We start from the raw sequence: 20058 nt of genomic DNA on the forward strand, positions 1-20058 counted from the left end.
TCCCCAACTGTGCACTTGGTAAAAGTGAAGGGAAAAATACCCCACTGTTTTTGACCATTCAGAGCATAGGAGATAAAAACAATAAAGCTATTCTATCTCCATTGGCCAAAGTGTATCAGCTGTAACATGGGCCTAATTTTAACAGTATTTTTAATGTTTTCTCCTAAAAAATTTAATCCCAAAGATCCCCAAACACATCTTCCGTTCCAGGCAGACTAATCTCCTTTCTTCTCCATGATCCTACAATGGTCATTTTGATTTGCATCTGATCCTATGGATTTCTTTCAGGATCCTTCTACAGAAAAGACCTCCTACACTTATTCTCTCTCTTCTCTGATCTCTTAAAAGCAACTTAACAGTTCCTTCAGCTGAAAATAATCCTTCCTTCCTCTAGTTACCCTTCACCTACGCCTAAAGTCCTTTTCTATTCTGTACTGTACTGTTTTCAACTTTTCACTTCAAATGTGCAGAGAAAAACCATAAAATAAACACTCAGTACCCCGATTCAACAAATCTTAACATTTTGCCATATTTTCTTTATCTATCCTTATCTTCTGAATAACGTTTTTGAAGAACTTGGGGGAAGGGACATCCTTCACTTATACAGTAAATTAAGTACTGAGTCAAAGACTAGCTATGCATCATTCCCCGCCTGTCACATAACAGGTCTTCCCTCCTAAACCACGCTGTGAGCCAGGTATTATATAGAAATGTTTGGGCATAACTATGCATTTTATAATGACAAGAACTCACATTTGCATTTTTATTGCTTAGAATATATCCACATAGGCATTTAACAGACACCTAGTAATAAAAACCTGCCTCCATTTCATCCAAGACCAAAGGTCCCTCCAACACTTGCAGGTGATGTTAGCCTTCTAAATTCCTATCACTCGACAAACATCACCTTGTTAAATGAACTGGTAACAACAACAAGCGACAAGTGTCTCTCTGTAATTCTTTATTAAAAATACTGCTGTACACATAGAGACTGAAAACAGGATTAAAGATGAATAACCCATATTGGGATCATGACATTAGAACTTATACTGGTGTTTTTTAGGGAAGTTGTTGACATCCAAATCACAGAACCAAGGTCAAAAGCAAAATACAAAGGTACCCTCAAAAATATTTACAATGAAGTAAATACACTAACAGAATTTAAAATAGGTACAAAAAATTGAAATGACCAATGCCACATGATTTCAAGGGTTGTCCTTTCTGTGCTTTTATCTGTCATACCAGGAAAGTATGGGAAGTTTACATCCTTAATTTGACTATTCTCAGATATTAAAATCTTCCTACGAATTAAAAAGACTAACTTTTAGACAACCTCTTAAATGGAATTACACTATGGAAAAGAGGGCTCCCCCAAAAAACACCTAAGCAGAACTAAGAGTTCCATTGAAAACCATTCCCAATAAAAACTAAATGAAAAATAAATATAAAACAAAGTTTAAAAAAATATGTATTACCTGACACCAACTGTTTTCTGGCTGACAATATTTACTCATGACAACGTATCAGCTGTCTACCTTTTATATTCAAAGCAAGTCCTGAGGTTACTAGGGGCTGAAGCAAACTAGCATTTATGATGCAAACATTCTTGAGTTTGTGATTTGAACCTGCCTTGCAGAGGGAAGTTTGCTGGTCTACACAGAATGAGAAATTCAAGCCCTATTTTACCCCTGCCCTTCCTTAGCTTTCACAAAACATTGGTCCACAAATTAAATTTTCAAAAAGTTCCCAGACCCCAAAACTAAAATAGATGATCCCCTTTCATTTTCAAAGAAAACAATATTGGAAAAAATCTCCAGCCCGCTTATAAATTAAGCATTTCATATTTCTTCTAGAATACAAGTAGTTCTTTTTTGTACAAAAGAATTACAATATGATTTGTCAAAAAACATATAAAAAGACAGCTGCTCTTCCTCAAATACATGAGCTAATGATAAAAGACTTTTGCATGTTAATGTCTCTAACTCTTGTTCCTTTTACATAAAAAGAACATTGTGGTGGCAAACGTTAACTCATCCTTTGACGACGGAACATCATGTTCTTTTAAAATCCATCCGATCAAATGCAGTCATTGATTTTCTTTTTCACTCAACAGCTGATGCTACCACACGTGGACTCAAACACACCTGTTAAGACATGGAAAGCGTGTCCTAGTCTTCAAAGCTTTTAGGTGAAGAGAGGTGCTTTTTCTTGATGCAAATCTCAAGGCAGAGAAAATCATTTTAAAGCTTATAAAAAGTGGACAGAGAAATATTAAAAACTTCTCTGAAAACTACAAATACGTGTGATTATTAAAATTGAAGACCGTAACATCTGTTACAAGTGCTTAGAAGTCTTTCCTGACCTTCTGAGTTCCCACGTTTTCTTCATAGCTGCACGGTGAGCACCCGGAGCTGGTAAAACATTCAGTGCTGGGGAAGGAGATCTCGTCTTCATTACTGTTTTTTAAGAAAGAAAATTCCTATGTATTTGGCAGTCTTCAGTATCAAAGTATAGGTATTTCATTAACTAGAAATTCCACGAATACCCAAGTTTGGCGACAACTGCACGTCCAAATATTAAGAAAGTTAAGAGGAGGAAAATTCCAAACTTTTGAGATTGACTTACTCAGGAATATCCCACATAGTTATTATCAAAAGTACTATTACTTTGGGCTAAGCAGTGACTGCAAAGGCACAGCAGATCGTTATCCCTCCAGACTCAGGCTGTCAAACTTGCGAAAGCTCTCGATGCCAGACCACTGCTGTGTTTAGTTCATCTTCTGAACAGTGTCTGTGTCTGTATCCAGTGTCAAGTACCATAATAAAGCTGTGGTTCGAAGAACAGAACTTCATACAAAAAAGCAAACCGGAAAGTAGCTAAAGCGATCTACTCCTGAACTCAGGTCGTTAACACAATCTCTTAATTCTTTTTCTGGTTAAAAAAAAAATGGCATAAATGTCAACGTCTCTGACCAGCAGGGAAACACCTTGGCGAAGAGACTCTGGCTGAATGTGGAGCAAAGCGCTCTCTGTGCTCCTTCAGTTTCTCCAATCCTTATTCAGAAAGGATTTAAATCAAGTAAGGGGGACTTTAGAGCCAACAATTCACGGGTATTTCTCTTTGTGTTCTTCAAAACAAAACACCCCAAGCCTCAATCTGCACGAACAGTGGGTGGCATACAGAGCTTGCATACGAGACTTGTAAGAATTCAGCACTAGACTGTACTTCTACGAAGTTATTTAGCTGGTCCACGACTTCATTCAGGGCAACCCACCCACCAAAGAGCAAATTCTGCAACCCTTAGTGAAGGAAATGCTGCCCGGCATTGTTTCCCCAAAACGTCCTTGCAAAGAGTCCCTCCGTAAGTATACAATGTGGCAGAAGTTCAAGGATCAGAAAAAAAGTCTTTAAAAAATTAAAATTAGTGCATATACAGGTGGAAAAAACAGAAGCTGGAACATCATTCACCCAATGGTGCTCCTTAATCTAAAAGAAATTCTTCACAGATCTGGGCCCACTGGCAGCCACAGCTCTAGGATGAGTGAAACATTCTTCCTTTCAAGTAACAGTGTACCTGACTGAAGTGCAAGCAGCTTGGCTCATCTCCTGTTTGTTTTCCAAATGTGAAATGAGATGATGAACACAGTTCAGCTGTAGTGCAATTCGCTATTGGTTCCGCTCCTCGGCCACGTCCCGCCTGCTCTGCTAGCAAATACTACAACTGACCATTGGCAGCTGCAATCAGTTCCTGAAAAGTATTTTCAAAGCAGCGCTTTAAGTCACTGTACGTCACCACAAGGACGCTCTTCTCGTCTCTGGAAATGAGGCTTATTTTTTCTGGCACACCAGCATCTAACTGAAACACAAAATACGAAGTTCATACCATGCACGAGATAATTGACTGTATTTTAGGACATTTGAAACAACGATAAATAAACGATTTAAAAAGTTTTGTCACATTCCCTTCTGGAGGTACATAAATATTTTATGCATGCACACACCTGTCAGCTCAGATGCTTTTTTTTGAGAAAAATATAACATTTATTAGAGAGTCAGATACGAGGGTACAACTACAAAGTACCAGACAGCTTCTTTTCTTTTAGGGTAAGAACAGATAGAGACAAGCACATTGGCCGTGTGCAAACAGAACCTGCTCAGAACCCAGGTGTCTATCATAAGCTCACGTGCGGTGCAGCCCGCACGCAGGGCCTAGCAACCTGCGTAACCGTCCTTCCGGCTCCCACAGTGGTTACACACACATGGAAGCGTCACCAGGCAACAAAGCTTGGATGCTTTGCCAACAAAAGCTGCCCTGTATTTCTCTGTATCTTTCATGCGCTTCATACTTGTTTGCATTATATTCCATCCAGTTGATACTCCAGAATTTAATTATTTCCCCAATATCTTCCAACTTTTTTTGTATCATGAATTACAATGTAATGAACATACTCATCTACTTATTTTTTTCTACAGAATTAAGTCCTTAGGAGAAAGACTTAAAAGTATAATCAATCAGAAAGGATGAGTAATTTTACCGCTCATTATAGCCAAATTGCTCTCCAAAGGGGATCAGGCACCACTGATTTGTGTGGCGTACCAACTTACCATCAGCTCCATATCAAATGAGTGCCTTGCTATTTTAATTTACATTTTTTTGATTAATGTTACCAAATGTTTTCATACATTTACTTTTGTTATTTCCACAAGTGTGAATGTCAGTTTATGATCTTCACCCACACTTACCTATAAGGATTTGGCAGTAATATTTTAATGAGGTCTTTTTTATAAAGCATAAATACTAATCCTTGGTCCATCAAATAACTCACCTTATTATGGTTTTCACTTTATTTTCTGTTAGTTTTCAATGTACATGTTCCCTTTTTTTTTCCATTCATTCACTCATTCATTGAAATATGTTTAAAACTAATTCTGAAGACTCAAACTTTTAAATCATTTTGCCAGTTAATTTTAATCATTTCCACCAAAATAAGCTATGTAAAATTTTAATTTTTATATCATTGTGTCCATCCATCCTTTTTCATTTATTACTCTTCCCAAATTTAGAAAACTGTCACACTTTCAGATTTGGGATAAATTTTATTTACTACTGTTTTATGAAATGACATAGAATTTTCTTCAAATTTTCAATATCCTAATATTAACAAAATCTTCACTTAAGATACCTGCCCCTGGCTTGATCCATCTGGTCTACCTGTTAGTAATTATATTAGTTCCACACAGTTCTAGTTACTGGTGCTTGGATACTATGGATACTATTTTCTATAATCTGGTGGAATTCTTCTCCACTCACTGCTCTCGAGAACAAGGTTTTCCCCGGAAGGGAAAAAGGAAAATGAATACAGAAATCATACCGCATTCGTTCAGTGGTACACAGTTTTATCCTGTCTCATGTAGGTGACTGACAACACTCTTTGAAGAGTTTTAAGGAAATTCAAACATGGCAAAGTAGCACTTAAAAGCAAAACTCCACGACCTTTTCCTGGAAGGGTGAGCACAACGCCCGGAAGGGGACATTTTCTCCCGTAGTGCCTGTCATTTAGGGACAGTTTTCTATAAAGAGCCAGTACTAAATGCCTTCAGTTCCAGGGCCACATACAGTCTCGGTCACATATTCTGCGTTTTTTTTTTTCTTTTTGTTTTTTACAATCTTTTAAAAATGTGAAAATTATTGTTTGCTTGCAGGCTATACAGAAACAGGCCAATCGGATGGGTCTGGCCCACAAGCCACAGTTTACTGACTCCTGATTTAGACATAAATCTATACAAAGGCTAGGATTTACTTTTGAAGACCCATTCTAAGCTCTATAATTCCAAGTGATTCATTAAAAATAAAAAGGCATTCCTTCCTTCTCTGGAAATTGTCCTGGCCCTTTTGAAAACACAGAGCTCGCCTCTCAAGTAAATTTATGATATACCTTCATCTACTTAATTCATCTAATCACCTCATTCCCCATTTGTACGGGCTGGGCCTACTGACGTCACAGTGACGCGTGATCAGCGTACCCGCAGTTAATAGGAAACGGGCTGGTAGCATGCGGGACATTCAACATGACTCACATGACTTAGAAGAAACTCAACTTTTAAAAAATATTTAAACACAGAATTATTTTTCTGTTTTCCCACTCATTGTTTTATTTGGTATAACAAAATAAATAAAATACAGTATGGGGGAGGGGAGGCAGTCATTTCGTGACCTTTATCACAATAAAAAGATCCTCAATGAAGAAAAATTCTAAAGTTATTCATGTAGGTCTTTAAAAAAAATCTTCCTAGTCTAAAAATTATTAAGTAGATACACCTATAAATTATTAATAAACTGTCTTGTAGACTAGAGGAGAGCCATCTTAATTTCTTAAGTTTCTTAGTATTTGTAGAGGATGCAATTCTACGAACTGTAGATGGCATTATGACCGTGAAAAGCCAGATACAAATTACCTTGTTAAGACAAGAAATGATATGACTGAGGTCGATCCAAGGAGCACCCGCTTCTGTCACCTGATGAAAAAGATGATCCCTAAAGAGTTTCAACAGATAACGGTCTCCAGTCTCTGACCAGGTAGGATCCTTCTGAAACCTGGAGAAGGTAACATTTTACCTCAGTAACTCATGCTGAAAGTATGTTTATTCTTCAGACTCCAAACTAGTTTAATTTTATTTTCTCCAATAAATAAAGGTTTTTTTGTAGTTTTTTAATCTCCCAAAAGTTATAGGGTAGCTGAAAATTTTTATTTTTTCACATTTTATGCCCAGATTTATTATTTTTAAAAATAATCTCACTTAACATGAAAGTATATGAATACCAGTTTCTAATTCTCAAGGGCAATTACCCCTTACACACCACTATTTTATAATGACTTATTTAGACCCCTATTACTGGATAAAACGGGGAAGAAAGAAATGTCTTTACATTATAAACAGATGTTCAGGGATGTGCTCTACTTTACTGCTGAGCATAAAAGAGAAAAATGTTCAGGAAACAAAAAGGGGGTAGGTTTGGGTTTCCTACCCCCGTGTGAGGATACGAAAGCATGCTGCAAAGAACTGGAGAACAGACCAGAACCAGTCAGTTTTCAGTGACCTTTGGAATTTACGGTCTAGTAGGGAAAACACACATTCAAATAACCAAAGAAAGTTGTCACTGTATATTTAAATAATGTTATTAAGAAAAAGCTGTGTAGCACAAAACGGAAACATGAACTCATTTGGGAAGGTAAGGAAGGCTCTCCAGAGGAAGCAGCCAAGGCCCTTCCCAGAAGGACGCTCCTCAGTCAGAAGCACTGATATTTGTAAAGGCCAGCACATGGAGGCACTAGAGAAACTTAAGCTCCATAGGGTCAAAGGTCAGTGTGGCTGGATGGGGTCGGGGAGAAAAGACAAGAGGAAAAAAGGAATACAAAGGGAGGGATAGAGAGTAAGGCCAAAGAGGGGAAAGAGGAAAGACAAGGCAAAGAGTCAGAGAAGGAAGAGAGAGGAGGAGAAAATTAAAAGAAAAAAAAAGGGCAGATCTGAAGCAAGGATAAGGAGAGGTCGGACTCTGCAGCCTTAGGTCACATTAAAACATGAGGTCTGCATTCCAAGAGCACAGGGAGAGCCCCCCACAAGGGTTAAACACAAGTATACGTGTGCTTTGCAAAGATCACTCCAGGGACTTCCGGTTCAAGTTGATTCAAGACACCCACTTATCCCTGTTCCCTTTCAAACCCTCACCAAACTGACAACAAATGTCTTTAAAAGGGTAAACACACAAGGACAAAGGAATCAGAAACAACACTAACCGACAAAAAATAGTCACAAATATGTGGAAGGTGGACAGCAGACAGGTAAGTGGTGTGACTTAGCAGACCTGAAGAAAACTGAACTCCAATGCGACAGGGGACGTGAAGAGGGGAGATCACAAGAAATCAGCCATAGCAGTGAACTCAGTACTACCGGTGCTGGTGTGAATGAGGCTGCAAACAGTAGAGGGACGAAAGGTGCCCTAAACATCAGAGAACCCTCTCATGCCCGCCCCCACTACTGCCTGGCAGGAAGCTGCCCGAAACAGACCAGAAATGTTTCCAGACAGGGCGGACAGAGCATCTCCAGCCTGCAGGAGGGGGGCAAAGCAGGAGATAAGGAGCTGAGGAGTGGTGGCTGAGACTATTCAACCAACACTTTTCCCCTACTTGGCTCCCTAAAGCTTGTGTATAGGTTTATCATGGAGAGAGCAAGCTGGAAGATTCTTTTCTGGAGATGCTGACCTGCCCAACAGAAATACTGACATTTAGCAGTCTATGAAAAACAAAAATAATCATACCTAACAGTATCACACTGCTTTATCACACATTCTGCTTTGTCACAATCATGGGGCCCCCCCACAAGGAATTTCCCATTAGCTTTTTAGGACCTCACTTTTAATATTAACGGACAGCCAAGGATCAGAAATCCTTTGGTGAATAAAACAAAACAAAGCAAATTCTTGTTTCCTATGAGATGTTGCAGGGAACAGAACAAAACTTAAAACCAAAAATCTTTAATTGACAGCCTCAGAGAAATAAAATTAGATGCAATTTAAGAAATATTTAGAGGGCAAAAAGTTCTTGAAAATTGAAAATATGATAGCAGAAATTTAAATATTCAAAGAAGGATCAGAAAAAATCCTTTAATTTTAGACAAAATAAGTTGCCGTAGTTGCCTAGAAAGTAGAACAAAATCATATGATCCAAAAAATAGAAGAGAATATTAGAATATCAATTGCAAACTCTAACATCTGAATAAAGATAATTCCGAAAGAGAGAAATTACCAAAGAAACAATAATGAAGAACATGTTTCCAAGATTAAAAGGGCCCACCTGCTGTGTCATCAGAATAAATCAAAAACCCACAACAAGTCGTCACACTGGTATGAATTGCTGAACATCAGTGATAAAGAAAAGACCCTATAAGTATGGGGGGTAGGAAAGGATAGGAAAAGAAAATGGCTTTGAATCTGTTTGGAAGCTAAAAGACAGCAGAGCAATGCTTCAAATTCTAAACGAAATTATCATTACTATTATTCAGCTATGTAGTAGAGGTCCTAGCTAACACAATCACTAAAGAAAAATTAATAATTACCAATATTTGAAGCTAGGACTACGTATCTGGAAACCCAAGAGAATCTACTGAAAAACTAACCAAACAATAAGGTAATTAGGCAGAAAATTTACAAAAATCAATGATTTTCATGTACATTGGTAACAAGCAGTCTGGGGTGGGGGGAGGGAAGGGAACTCCCATTATAATAGTAACAAGAAAAAATACCTAAGAATAAACTTGGTGTGCTGTAACTACATAAAGAGCAACTTAAACACTGAAGAATACTAAAGCAGATGTCAACAAGTACCATGGGATACCATTACCTTGGTTACAATAACTTGACATCTAAAAACATATATGTTCCTTAAGTTTATTAATAAACCTAACAGGTTATAGTCTCAATTAAAGTACTATCAGGTTTACTGATTTTTTTTTAACTAAAACAAGCTGATTTTTGAATTTATACAGAAAATGAACAGTTTTAGGAAAACGAAACAACAAAAAATGAACTAGATACAAGATAGCACTACCAGTACTAGATTGTAAAACGTCAATCATTAAAACAGATGCTGCTTTAAACAAGTGGGGAAAGCTAGACTACTTAAGAAATAGATTTTAGATCACTGCGTAATCTTCTGGGGGAAAAATAAAATTGAATTCATATCTTACATCCTATATAAATTCAAAATACATAAAAAATTTTAATATGAAAAAAATGAAACCATGAGTATTCTAGAAGAAACCATGAGATAATTCCTTATAATCGTGCAGTAGAAAAGGCCTAACTTTCTAACTATGACTCAATCTAAAAGTATAAAGGCAAGTTTCATCAATTAGACTACATATATAAATGTCTGCATGGGAAAAAATTAAGCAGAGTCAAAAGTAAAATGACAAACTAAAAAAAACCCAAGATTACAAAAGGTAAATCTCTCCAGCTCCTATATATCAAAAAGAAAAACAGACAATCCAACTGAAAATAAAAATGAGTAGGCAGAAAAGGAGACACAGATGAAACAAAAATGTAAAAAAAATAGGCAACATGCTCGCTAATACAAAAAACTGCATCCATCAGGCTGGCACAAATCCAAGTGAGAAACACTGATTGGTGAAAGACACTGATGCACTCACTGGACGCTGCTAACGCTTCTGTAGCAGCTACCAAATCTGTGGCCTTCCCACGTCTTCACAACCACAACTGGGCCTACACTTACGCACACACAAAATTAAGCATGCGTAAGTCAGTCCCTGCAGCATTGTTTGTATGAGCAAAAGACTGAAAACAACCCAAATGCCCGCCAACAGGGAACTGGAAAACAGTGTCCCCACAGGATGGACTATTACATGGCACAAGTCACAGGAAGCACGGACTCTGGAAGCAGACCACGTGGATGCGACTCCTGGCTCCTACACTTCCTAACGACATGATCTCGAACGTGGTCTTTAATGTCTGTAAACCTCGATTCTCTGTTCAGTGGGATCACTAACAGGACAGGCATCACGTGGCTGTTTTGAGAATTAAGTCAGGGCATGTTTGTAAACTACTGCAAAGAGTGCTGGGTACACACTAAATATTTGAACAGAATGATTTCCAAAATGTTATGAGAAAAAGAGCAATATACAGAACACTGTATGGTTTACAATTTGTAGACATTAAACACCGAGGGGGTAGGAGGTGGTGGAGGGGGGAAATAAGAATATATAGTCGCAACTTGAGAGACCATGAAAACTCCCAGGATAACAGTGAGGGGAAGCTCCAGTTCTAAAGTGCGAGCGTGAGCAGGCTTAAAGCACAACTAGCCCACCTGGGAACAGAAGGACAGAAGCGCCAGGAGAAATGATCTGAGGAGAAATGATCGGTTACCTATTTGGGGCCATAAGGAAAGGTGTTTTATAACTCTGGCAGAGAGTTTGGAATGAACTGGCAGTAAATATTTTTTTTATTTGCTTAGTTTTCTATATAAGATAATAATTAATTCCACGAAAACAAAACTCAAAAAACAAAATACAAAAGAAATGAAATATAGGCTTGATTTACTATGTGGTATAGCTATGAACAATATTTACCTTGTTATAATAATGTCAATACCAAATAGATTTAACTCAAAATTTATGGGTTAAATGAGAGAGAGAGAGAGAGAGAGAGAGAGAGACAGACAGACAGACAGACAGACAGAGACAGAGAGAAAGACAGAGAGAGGTTGATTGATTGTGTGTGTTTTCAGTTAAGAAAAGGGGTGTGAAACATAAAGCATCTTCCACAGGACAAAATCATTAGCTGAGTTAAATACTGAAAAAAATCAAGAAAAAACACTATAAGCATACATTTTAGAATAGAGACATACATTCCAGAAGAAACAGCCAAGGGTTTCTAAAAATGGTCCAACATATAGTCATGTTTTCTTCATTTAGAAAAATTATTAAGGAAAGTACTAACTGAGTCTTTTAACTTTGAAGCAAGGAAAGGGGATTTGAATTCTGTCCAAAACAATTCCTCAAGCCACGACATTTATCCATCCCGTCTCTATTAACAACGGTGACACTCCTGACTGTAACTTAAGGTCACAGAGCTGCAATACTGCCGTCTTTGACAGTTACGTCGTACATACATCAACTCTGCTTCTTTCTTGAATATATGATTAACATACAAATGAGGCAGAACTAAATAACAAAGAATGTGAGATGGTGATGCTTTTCCAATGTCACTGATATGACAGCTATAAATAATGCGCTTTCAGAGGAGATAGGAGGCAGCAGGAACTAGAGATTTCTGAAGCCTCTGATCTGCCCAAGGTAAACGGGGTTGACCAGGCTTCAAAGAGGAGACAGGGTGAAGGCAGGGCTGATGGTCATAAAATACCCCTCCTGTGCGAGCCACATGGCGATTTCGAACACAGTGCATTTCTGTATGTGTGTATGTGTGTGTGTGTGTGTGAAATCCTTACGACAACCACGCCCAGGCTGTGACTGTAAGACACCACCCTAACAGCTAACAACAATAAGCGTAAGGTTACTTCGCAGGAGAATTTTTCTTTTTCCCCAAATAAAACCAGTAAGAATAAGGTACACTCATTCTTATTATGCAAAACAGAGCCCTTGATTAAAAACATATCATAAAATACTGTAAATCCTTACTCCGGCCTCTCATTGATTGTTCCCAATTTTGCTAGAAGCCTAAACAGTCTTCCATTTTGAACCTCCTATAAAACATTTTAAAGAGAGAGAAAATATTAATGTTCCAGCTAACTGAATATAAAAGTAAAAGTTTACAAAAACTGGTACCCTGAACCAATATTACCTTTAAACAATAAATCCTAACATCCCCACCTTCCGGTTATACTTTTAAATATAACATGTCCATGTCATTCAATAGCAAGATTATGCAACTGGTCATTTCTAAGAATCGTTAAAGTAACTCACATTAAAAAAAAAAAATCAAGACTTTATCATGTGACTATAGCAAAGCCATAAACAAAAAGAAGAAAACAAATGCCCAGAGAACATAGGAAATCAAAATACTGAACATTAAGTTTGGACAAAAGTACCTGCAAACAATCTTGGCCAAGCCTGCACTATCCTGAGCACAGTGATCACTACTCACACACACAGAGGCAAGTGTGTGCACTCTCTTAACCACACTCTACCTTTGCAAGGTCTTCCTCGATGACATCATTTCTCATTTGAGCAGCATCCAATTGAGTATAAAATCGAGCACCGATCATGGGCATGATGTCATTTACACTTCGCATCCTGTTTTGGTCAGTCAACAGATACCTAATCAAAATAAAGGAGAATCACTTGAATGCCAACCGTGCGATTTAAAAAACAATGTAACCCACAAGCATGTAGCTACTGTTGTCACTGTCATATTAGTGCACACAATTTTGAAAACATTTTTTCATGCAAGTCAAGTTCACTTTTAAAGCTTAATAATTCTCTTTTCTCTGGAAAATCTTAAGAGCCAGTGGAGGGGAAAACTGTAAACATGTCTCTTTCTCTACTTTTTTTGTGTTCTGAAATAAAAAAGGAAAATTGAATAGGGTTACACTTACCATTTCCATTCTCAAACCCTTCATTACAATGGTGGGAGATGAAAAGATTGTTACAAACTTTTTTGGAGAGGTGAGCTAGGGGGTGGTTGTAGGTGGGGAGATTTTCCCATTGCTCCTCAAAAATAATTTTTCAAACTACAACCGGTTTGATAAATCAAACGAGCCTCAGCTTTTTATAAAGCTGTCCTCGGCTCTGTGACTTCATTTATCAATTGTCACGGTATGTTTATTTCTGAGAAATCTTCATGTAGTAACACACATCAGAAGAGACCAATCTATCACTATAACTAAGGCAGAAAATATTACATGTTTCAAAGGGCTACCTTCTGGAACACAGTAATTATTAATCACCTATTATTGCTTATTCTGATAGGTCAGCCATTTCCTAACCATTCTCACTCTCCCACCCTTTCACCCTCTGCTTATAATTCTGTCTTGTTTTCTTCATTGGACTTATCTGCAAACATCTTACTCGTTCACATGTTTATTAACTCCTCCCCATTAGGGTGGAAGCTCCAGAAGTTGGGGATGTGTTCACCTTGCTCAGGCTGCAGCACCTGGCATCTAGCAGGCATTCTTTGTTAAATAACTGAATGGTTATACTCAGGTGGATAATCGATGTCTCGGCTATTCATCTGTAATTACTCACATATTTATATCTACCTACTCACACTTAAAGTTATTACAAACTATGTGAATTTGGCGAGTTACCTTTCTATGTCTCAGTTTTGTCTTCTTTAAAATGGAGCTAATGATTATACCTAATTTATAGAGTTGTTGGGAAAGTTAAGGGAATTAATTCACATTAATCAGTTCGAAAGTGCCTGAGAGTTTATTGTTCTATAAATTTTAGTTATTGGTTAGTATTAAAGTATGACCTTTTTGTTTATTCATTTTATTAAGGAAAATGTCAAGCATTTATACGAGTAGAGACAATGGTATAATGAATCCCCATGTACCCATCACCCAGTTTCAATAATTACTACTGTATGGCCACTTTGTTACATTTATATTCTTTACTCTCACTTTTTTTTATAAAGGAAAGTTTGGAGAGTATAACTTGAGATTAGAGACATCCTAGGTGTTCAAACTAAGGCTGGGACTCACTGTTGTGATAGTATCTGAAACAAATATTTTCATTTAAAAGAGAAATCATCTTAATGGTGATTAATAGGAGCCAGGTCACCGCTGGCTTCCAGCGCTGTCACAACCAGGACACAGCTCCCTGAGGAGCGAAGCAGGGTGGTCGGCCCCACCCCTACCCGGCAGGTCCATATCCCAGGGCTAGTCCAGAAAGAAACTGCATCATCCAGGGCTGCCAGAAAGATCAGAAGGAGCAGCTGGGAGCTAAAAAGACTGAAAGGGATCGATAAGCTCTACCTGCTTCTGGAATGTAATAGCAAGAACCTCCAAAGAGACCTCCCAGCATCCGTTCTCTAGAATAACCTGTAAGGGTCATGGCAGTGCACCTGGCTTCCCGAGGCTGGAGGTGTCTCGGGCAGGGAGCCCACCGTGGTGACAGCAGTCCTCAGCGGTTTCTCTTAAGCCGAATTCCTTTCACACCTATCCTCACGGACGCACAGGGACCTTTACACGAGCCTCCTGCAATGACCGATCTGGCCGGAGGACGGACCCAGACTGCCCGGCGTTTGTTTACAGCTTTCACATAGACGCTGACCACCGTCTAGAGCAGCACTGACAGAACTTTCTGAGATGATGGGATGCTCTGTGTCTACGCTGTCCGCTATCAGCCAGGAGCCACTTGTGGCTTCTAAGCTCTTGAAGTGTGGCTAGTGCAAGTGAAGAACTAAATTTTTCATTTTATTTAATTTCAATTAGTTTAAACCTAAAAGGTCACATGTAGTTAGTAGATACTGATGAGGGCTTTAGAGAGTGCCCTCTGGCAAAATGTTTAAAAGAGCAACAACTAATCTGAACACACTGATTTATACATTTATTCCAAGAAATATATACTTAGCAATAAAGATAAATTACAAGTTGTTTAATTGTGCTTTGCCTGATTTTAACTAGTGGGAACTAAAATAAACAGATCACGGTTAAAAGGCCCTTATGAAAAAGCTCTTATCGTGTATGATCATTATATACGTTTAATCATATATTAAAACTTACAAAATCAGATTCTTCAGGTCAGAGGAGTAGTTGATTGTCACCAGTTCCATGGCTTTCTGTAAATTCTCTCGTTGAATTCCTGCTAAAGAGTTGCAAGCCAAAGCCAACACAACTTTTCCTAATGATATCAGATCTGCTTGCTGACATGAAAGAATAAATGCAACTTGTAATTTCTATTTTATAGGTACAACTTTAATACACTGACACGACTGCCTGCATGGAAAAAGCATCTTTACAAGGAAGCTGCAGAGCTCAGCATTGGCTGGAGCACACTAACGAGACGACTCGGGGTCTCTACACCAGACTCGCCTTCAGTAGGTCTGGGCTTCTCACTGCACCCAGGTCATTCCGGTGAAGGAAGTCCACGGCTGTACTGTGAGAAACAGTACTCCAAGCAATTCAAATGCCAAACACAGAATTGCTGCCTTAATTTTTGTTTTTAATTTTTTAATTAAATATAGCTGATAATCTTACGATTACAAGAAATTTAAGGCTGGTTACTAGACACTTGGTTTACTATGATCATGACAATTGACGATATGTACTTTTCCCATTTTCCACAATGCCTAAAATACAGTAGAGTTTGAAGAACTGTTTGAAGACAAGTTATTCCATTATTCTAAACATAACATCAGCATTACCTGATTTCAGAGAACGTTCTGTAGAACATTGAAAATGTTGCAAACCCCATGACATCCCATCTGTCAATGTTCTAAATGGACAATTTTACTAACACTGCAACTGATCTTTCAGCTCTGTAACCACCTTGGTTTCCTCCATTTTTTCTTTTTTCTTTTTTAGGATTTACCACTCTGAGGCTTTCCCTCTAAAAGGATTTTCAAGAGACAGCTGGTTGAATTGAGGTAAGCTCTCCATTACCTATCATAACTCCAAATGGTCGCCCCAAGTGGCCCTGCTTGGCAGGTAACTATTATAATAATAATAATCATAGACCTGGGAGAATGGAGTAGCTCAGAGTTAAACGAAATCATGAGAAGTAATTTTCTACAGAAGACTTCCATAACTCTTCCAAATCTGAGATCTTATCTGAATTACTGGATACATGTTCATTTGCTGAATATTGGTTTAGTATAAGGAGTTTTCAAACCTAGCTATACATTAAAATCATCTGAGGAGCTTAAAAAACACAGAAAAAATACCCTAGCAGCCATCCCCTCATCCCAGTTCTGGTGTTATTAGTCTGCGGCAAGCTCTAGGTGTTGGTATTTTTCAAAACTTCCACAAGACACTCTGATATGCAGCCAGGGTTGAGAACTACTGGTTTTGTGGAATGTATGTAAATGGTATATTTGCAAAATATATTTCAAGGCAATCACTAATGAAACTTTAGCACTATACAGCTATCTTTAACAATATTCTACCCAAATAATAAAGTATAAGGAAGTCAAGCTCCATTACTAAAAATAACATGACAAAGTTCAAATTTAAAAATGTATCCAAAATTAGCATTTGTGAAATCTGATACTTTGAACTTGAGATCCTATAGTCAGTGGAAAAACTGATTAGAAAAACAAACTATTTTGAACCTATCAGGACAGAGATACTAACGATTCCTGCCAGAGAAACTTTTTAAAATGTCATTAGGTACAGAGTTAGCAGCCCAGAGCGGTAGGAGGGAAGGTGGCAGGAGCACTGCTGCTGCCATCTTTGTTCCCTGGAGGGCACTGCCATAAATGAATGCAGCGAGGGTGTCCCTCAGTCATTCTCAAGATCAAGTAAAACACTGCAAGCTATATTAATGAAATCATAAACATGTTGGTCAAGAGAAATCAGGGCATGCAGAAGCTGACTGGAAATTTCTACAAGTGTTGCAATCCAATGTCATCAGCAAAGCACACTGCAGGTTATTATTTATGAAGTTTCTGAGCAGCATGTACCAGCACACAGCCTCCCAACCCTTAAAACAGGATGAAGAATTTTCAGTTTAGCTCCACCCTGAGCTGATGCTCTAATGAAACCTCCTACTTAGAACATTCCATTATTCCCTACCATGAGATAGGAAAACAAAAGTCCAAGACGGCTGAAGGACTGCAAGTGTTTAAAAAACTAAGGACATCTGATCTGAGTACATCCCACTACCTTCTTAATGCTGACTCAAGGTGGAAATACCCACTATTAGAAATAAAATATGTCACATAATCCAAATTAAATTAGAATGGATTTTTTTTAAAAAAAGGTTAATCAAGTCCTGCTTAATTGACTTTAATATCATAAAAACTCAGTAACTCTCTCTCCTCTCCTTGTTTCCCAGCTAAATAAGTTTCTATTTGTTATTTTGCTTCTTCCCTCCATCTGGCTTTTCCCCCCATTTGTTGAATTCTGGAGGTTTTCCCCCCAACTTATTTTCAGTTTCTTCCTGATTCTTGATTTCTTGATTTTTCTGATTCTATCTATGGCTCTACTTATGTCCATTTTACTGAAAGTCAGTCTCTAGTCACGTGTCTGAAACAGACTATGAAAAATAGGCTACAAGAAACAATGCACTCCTTTCTCATTGGCCCTCTTCTCTGTAAAATCACAACCCCCGTTTAGGACTATCTTGGATTCTCTCCTGTACCTTACCATAAGCTGTATGAAAAATCTTTCACACACACATAGCCACCCCCTAAAAAGTAAGGAAAAAAAACCTGATCGATCCTTTACTGCTGAAAAATAAAGGGAAAGTGACAATGGGTTGAAAGTAGCCTGCATTTATGAATGAAGGCAGGTGCTGACTCACCAATCAGTTGCCCCAATGCTTATTTAATTAAAAGTTGTTTGTTTGGAACTCTGGGATTACTATTTCTAATGAAGAATTTTTTTCAAAGTAACTACATAACCCATAACATAACTGAAATAACGTACATTTGCAAAGAAAAAAATGGAAAATACTGCTGTGATAAAGAAAAAAAAATCAAACTAATCTTATTTTATACTAGTAATGAAAATAAAAAGGACCTCTATTCAGAATAGAGAAAATGAGATACTATAAGGCTGTTTTTTAATGCGGACATGGGGTTTCCAGATACTTGCAACAGAGATTGATGGCACTGATTCTAAATAATGTCTAACTTCTCTCCAAAAATTTATTGTTTTTCTGGATATATGAAGATCACTAGCATTTTAATAATCAACAATCAGTCACTTTTAGCAGCACAAAGATTATGAAGAAATATCTTCAGAGCCAATTAGGTAGGCAATTAAGTGTAAGGCAGAGATAAGAAGGAAAGTAGCTAAGAAACAACCACCCTAGATAGAAAGAAGGAGCAAATCTTTCCCTTAGGCAGGAGCCAGTCGCTGCAGGGGGAAAACGTAGTCTTCCATATGGTGCCCACTAGGTGGCGCTGCCGACCAGGGCAGCTTGGCTGCTGTGGAGGTGAGGTGGGCACAAGCACAGGTAAAGGAGGATGTTACAAGTCTGCAGGCCTATCTTGGCTATTGTAAATAACGTGGCAATGAACACAGCGGTGCATGTCCTTTCGACGTGGTGTTTTCGTTTTCTTTGGATAAATAACCAGAAGTGGAATTGCTGGGTCGTATGATGCGTTCATTTTTAGTTTTTTGAGGAACCCGCCCAGTTTCCCATAGTGGCTGCACGAGTTTGCAGTCCCACCAACAGTGTGCAAGGGTTCCCTTTTCTCCATGTCCTCACCAACACTTGTTTGTTGACTTTTTGATAATAGCCATTCTGACAGGAGTAAGGCGATACCTCACTGTGGCTTTGATTTTCATTTCCTTGATAATTAGTGATGTTGAGCATCTTTACATGTGTCTGTTGGCCATCTGTGTGCCTTTGGAGAAATGTCTTTTCATGTCCTCTGCCCATGTTTCCACTGGATTATTTTTCTGTTACTGGGTTGTATGCATTTCTCATACATTTTGGATACCAACCCCTTATCAGATATATCATTTGCAGATATATTCTCCCATTCAGTGGATTGCCTTTTTGTTTTGTTGAAGGTTTCCTTTGCTGTGCAGAAGCTTTTGTTTGATGAGTCCCCTGTGTTTGTTTTTGCTTTTAAACACACGAAGGGCTGTGTCCAAAAAGGTATCACTTAGACTGATGTCAGATAGTTTACTTCCTATGTTTTCTTCTAGGAGTTTTGTGGTTTCAGGCCTTACATTTAAGTCTTTAACCCATTTTGAGTTTATTTTTTGTACATTGTATAAGAAAGTGGTCCAGTTTTATTTACAAAAGCCAAGATATGGAAGCAACCTAGGTATTCAACAATAGATGAATGGATAAAGATGTGGTGTACACCCACACACACACAAACACACACACAGGAATATTATGCAGCAATAAAAAGAATGAAATCTTGCCATTTGCAAGGATGGACCTAGAGGGTATTATGCTGAAATACCGTGTTTCCCCGAAAATAAGACCTACCCCAAAAATAAGCACGTTAAAATTGTCAGCCAGACAGACACATTTTAGTATGTTATGATGATGTTCCAGAAGATGACATGACTGTATTTGAATAAATGTAGATTGTTGTACATGAAAAAATAAGACATCCCCTGAAAATACGCCCTAATGTGTCTTTTGGAGCAAAAATTAATATAAGACCCAGTCTTATTTTCGGGAAAGTGCAGTATAAGACCTGGTCTTATTTTGGGGGAAACACAGTAAGTCAAGCAGAGAAAGACAAATACCACATGGTTTCACTTACATGTAGAATCTAAAAACAAAACAGAAAGAAACTCAGAAACAAAGACCAAAGGGATGGTTACCAGAAGGATGTGTAAAAAGGGGAAGGGGAATATATCAATAATATTGTGATGAGTTTGCACGGTGACA

At 38.0% G+C, this 20058-nt stretch overlaps 1 protein-coding gene across 6 annotated transcripts in view; it reads right to left on the reverse strand.

The window, feature by feature from the left end:
- Positions 1-944: 944 nt before the first annotated feature.
- Positions 945-20058, reverse strand: part of PAN3 (poly(A) specific ribonuclease subunit PAN3) — a 133628-nt gene continuing 114514 nt past the window's right edge. For all 6 annotated transcript variants that reach the window (XM_074330062.2, XM_019736449.3, XM_019736451.3 and 3 more), the window contains 5 exons: positions 15258-15397; positions 12720-12849; positions 12211-12275; positions 6457-6595; positions 945-3856 (listed from right to left, as the gene is read on the reverse strand). In XM_074330062.2, the coding sequence (XP_074186163.1) occupies positions 3716-3856; positions 6457-6595; positions 12211-12275; positions 12720-12849; positions 15258-15397 (615 nt within the window). In that variant the 3' untranslated portion in view covers positions 945-3715. The remainder of the gene's footprint in view (positions 3857-6456; positions 6596-12210; positions 12276-12719; positions 12850-15257; positions 15398-20058) is intronic.

This window comes from Rhinolophus sinicus, chromosome 16, assembly GCF_057876585.1.
Source record: "Rhinolophus sinicus isolate RSI-liver-muscle chromosome 16, RSI-T2T, whole genome shotgun sequence".
Taxonomy (NCBI): Eukaryota; Metazoa; Chordata; class Mammalia; order Chiroptera; family Rhinolophidae; genus Rhinolophus; species Rhinolophus sinicus.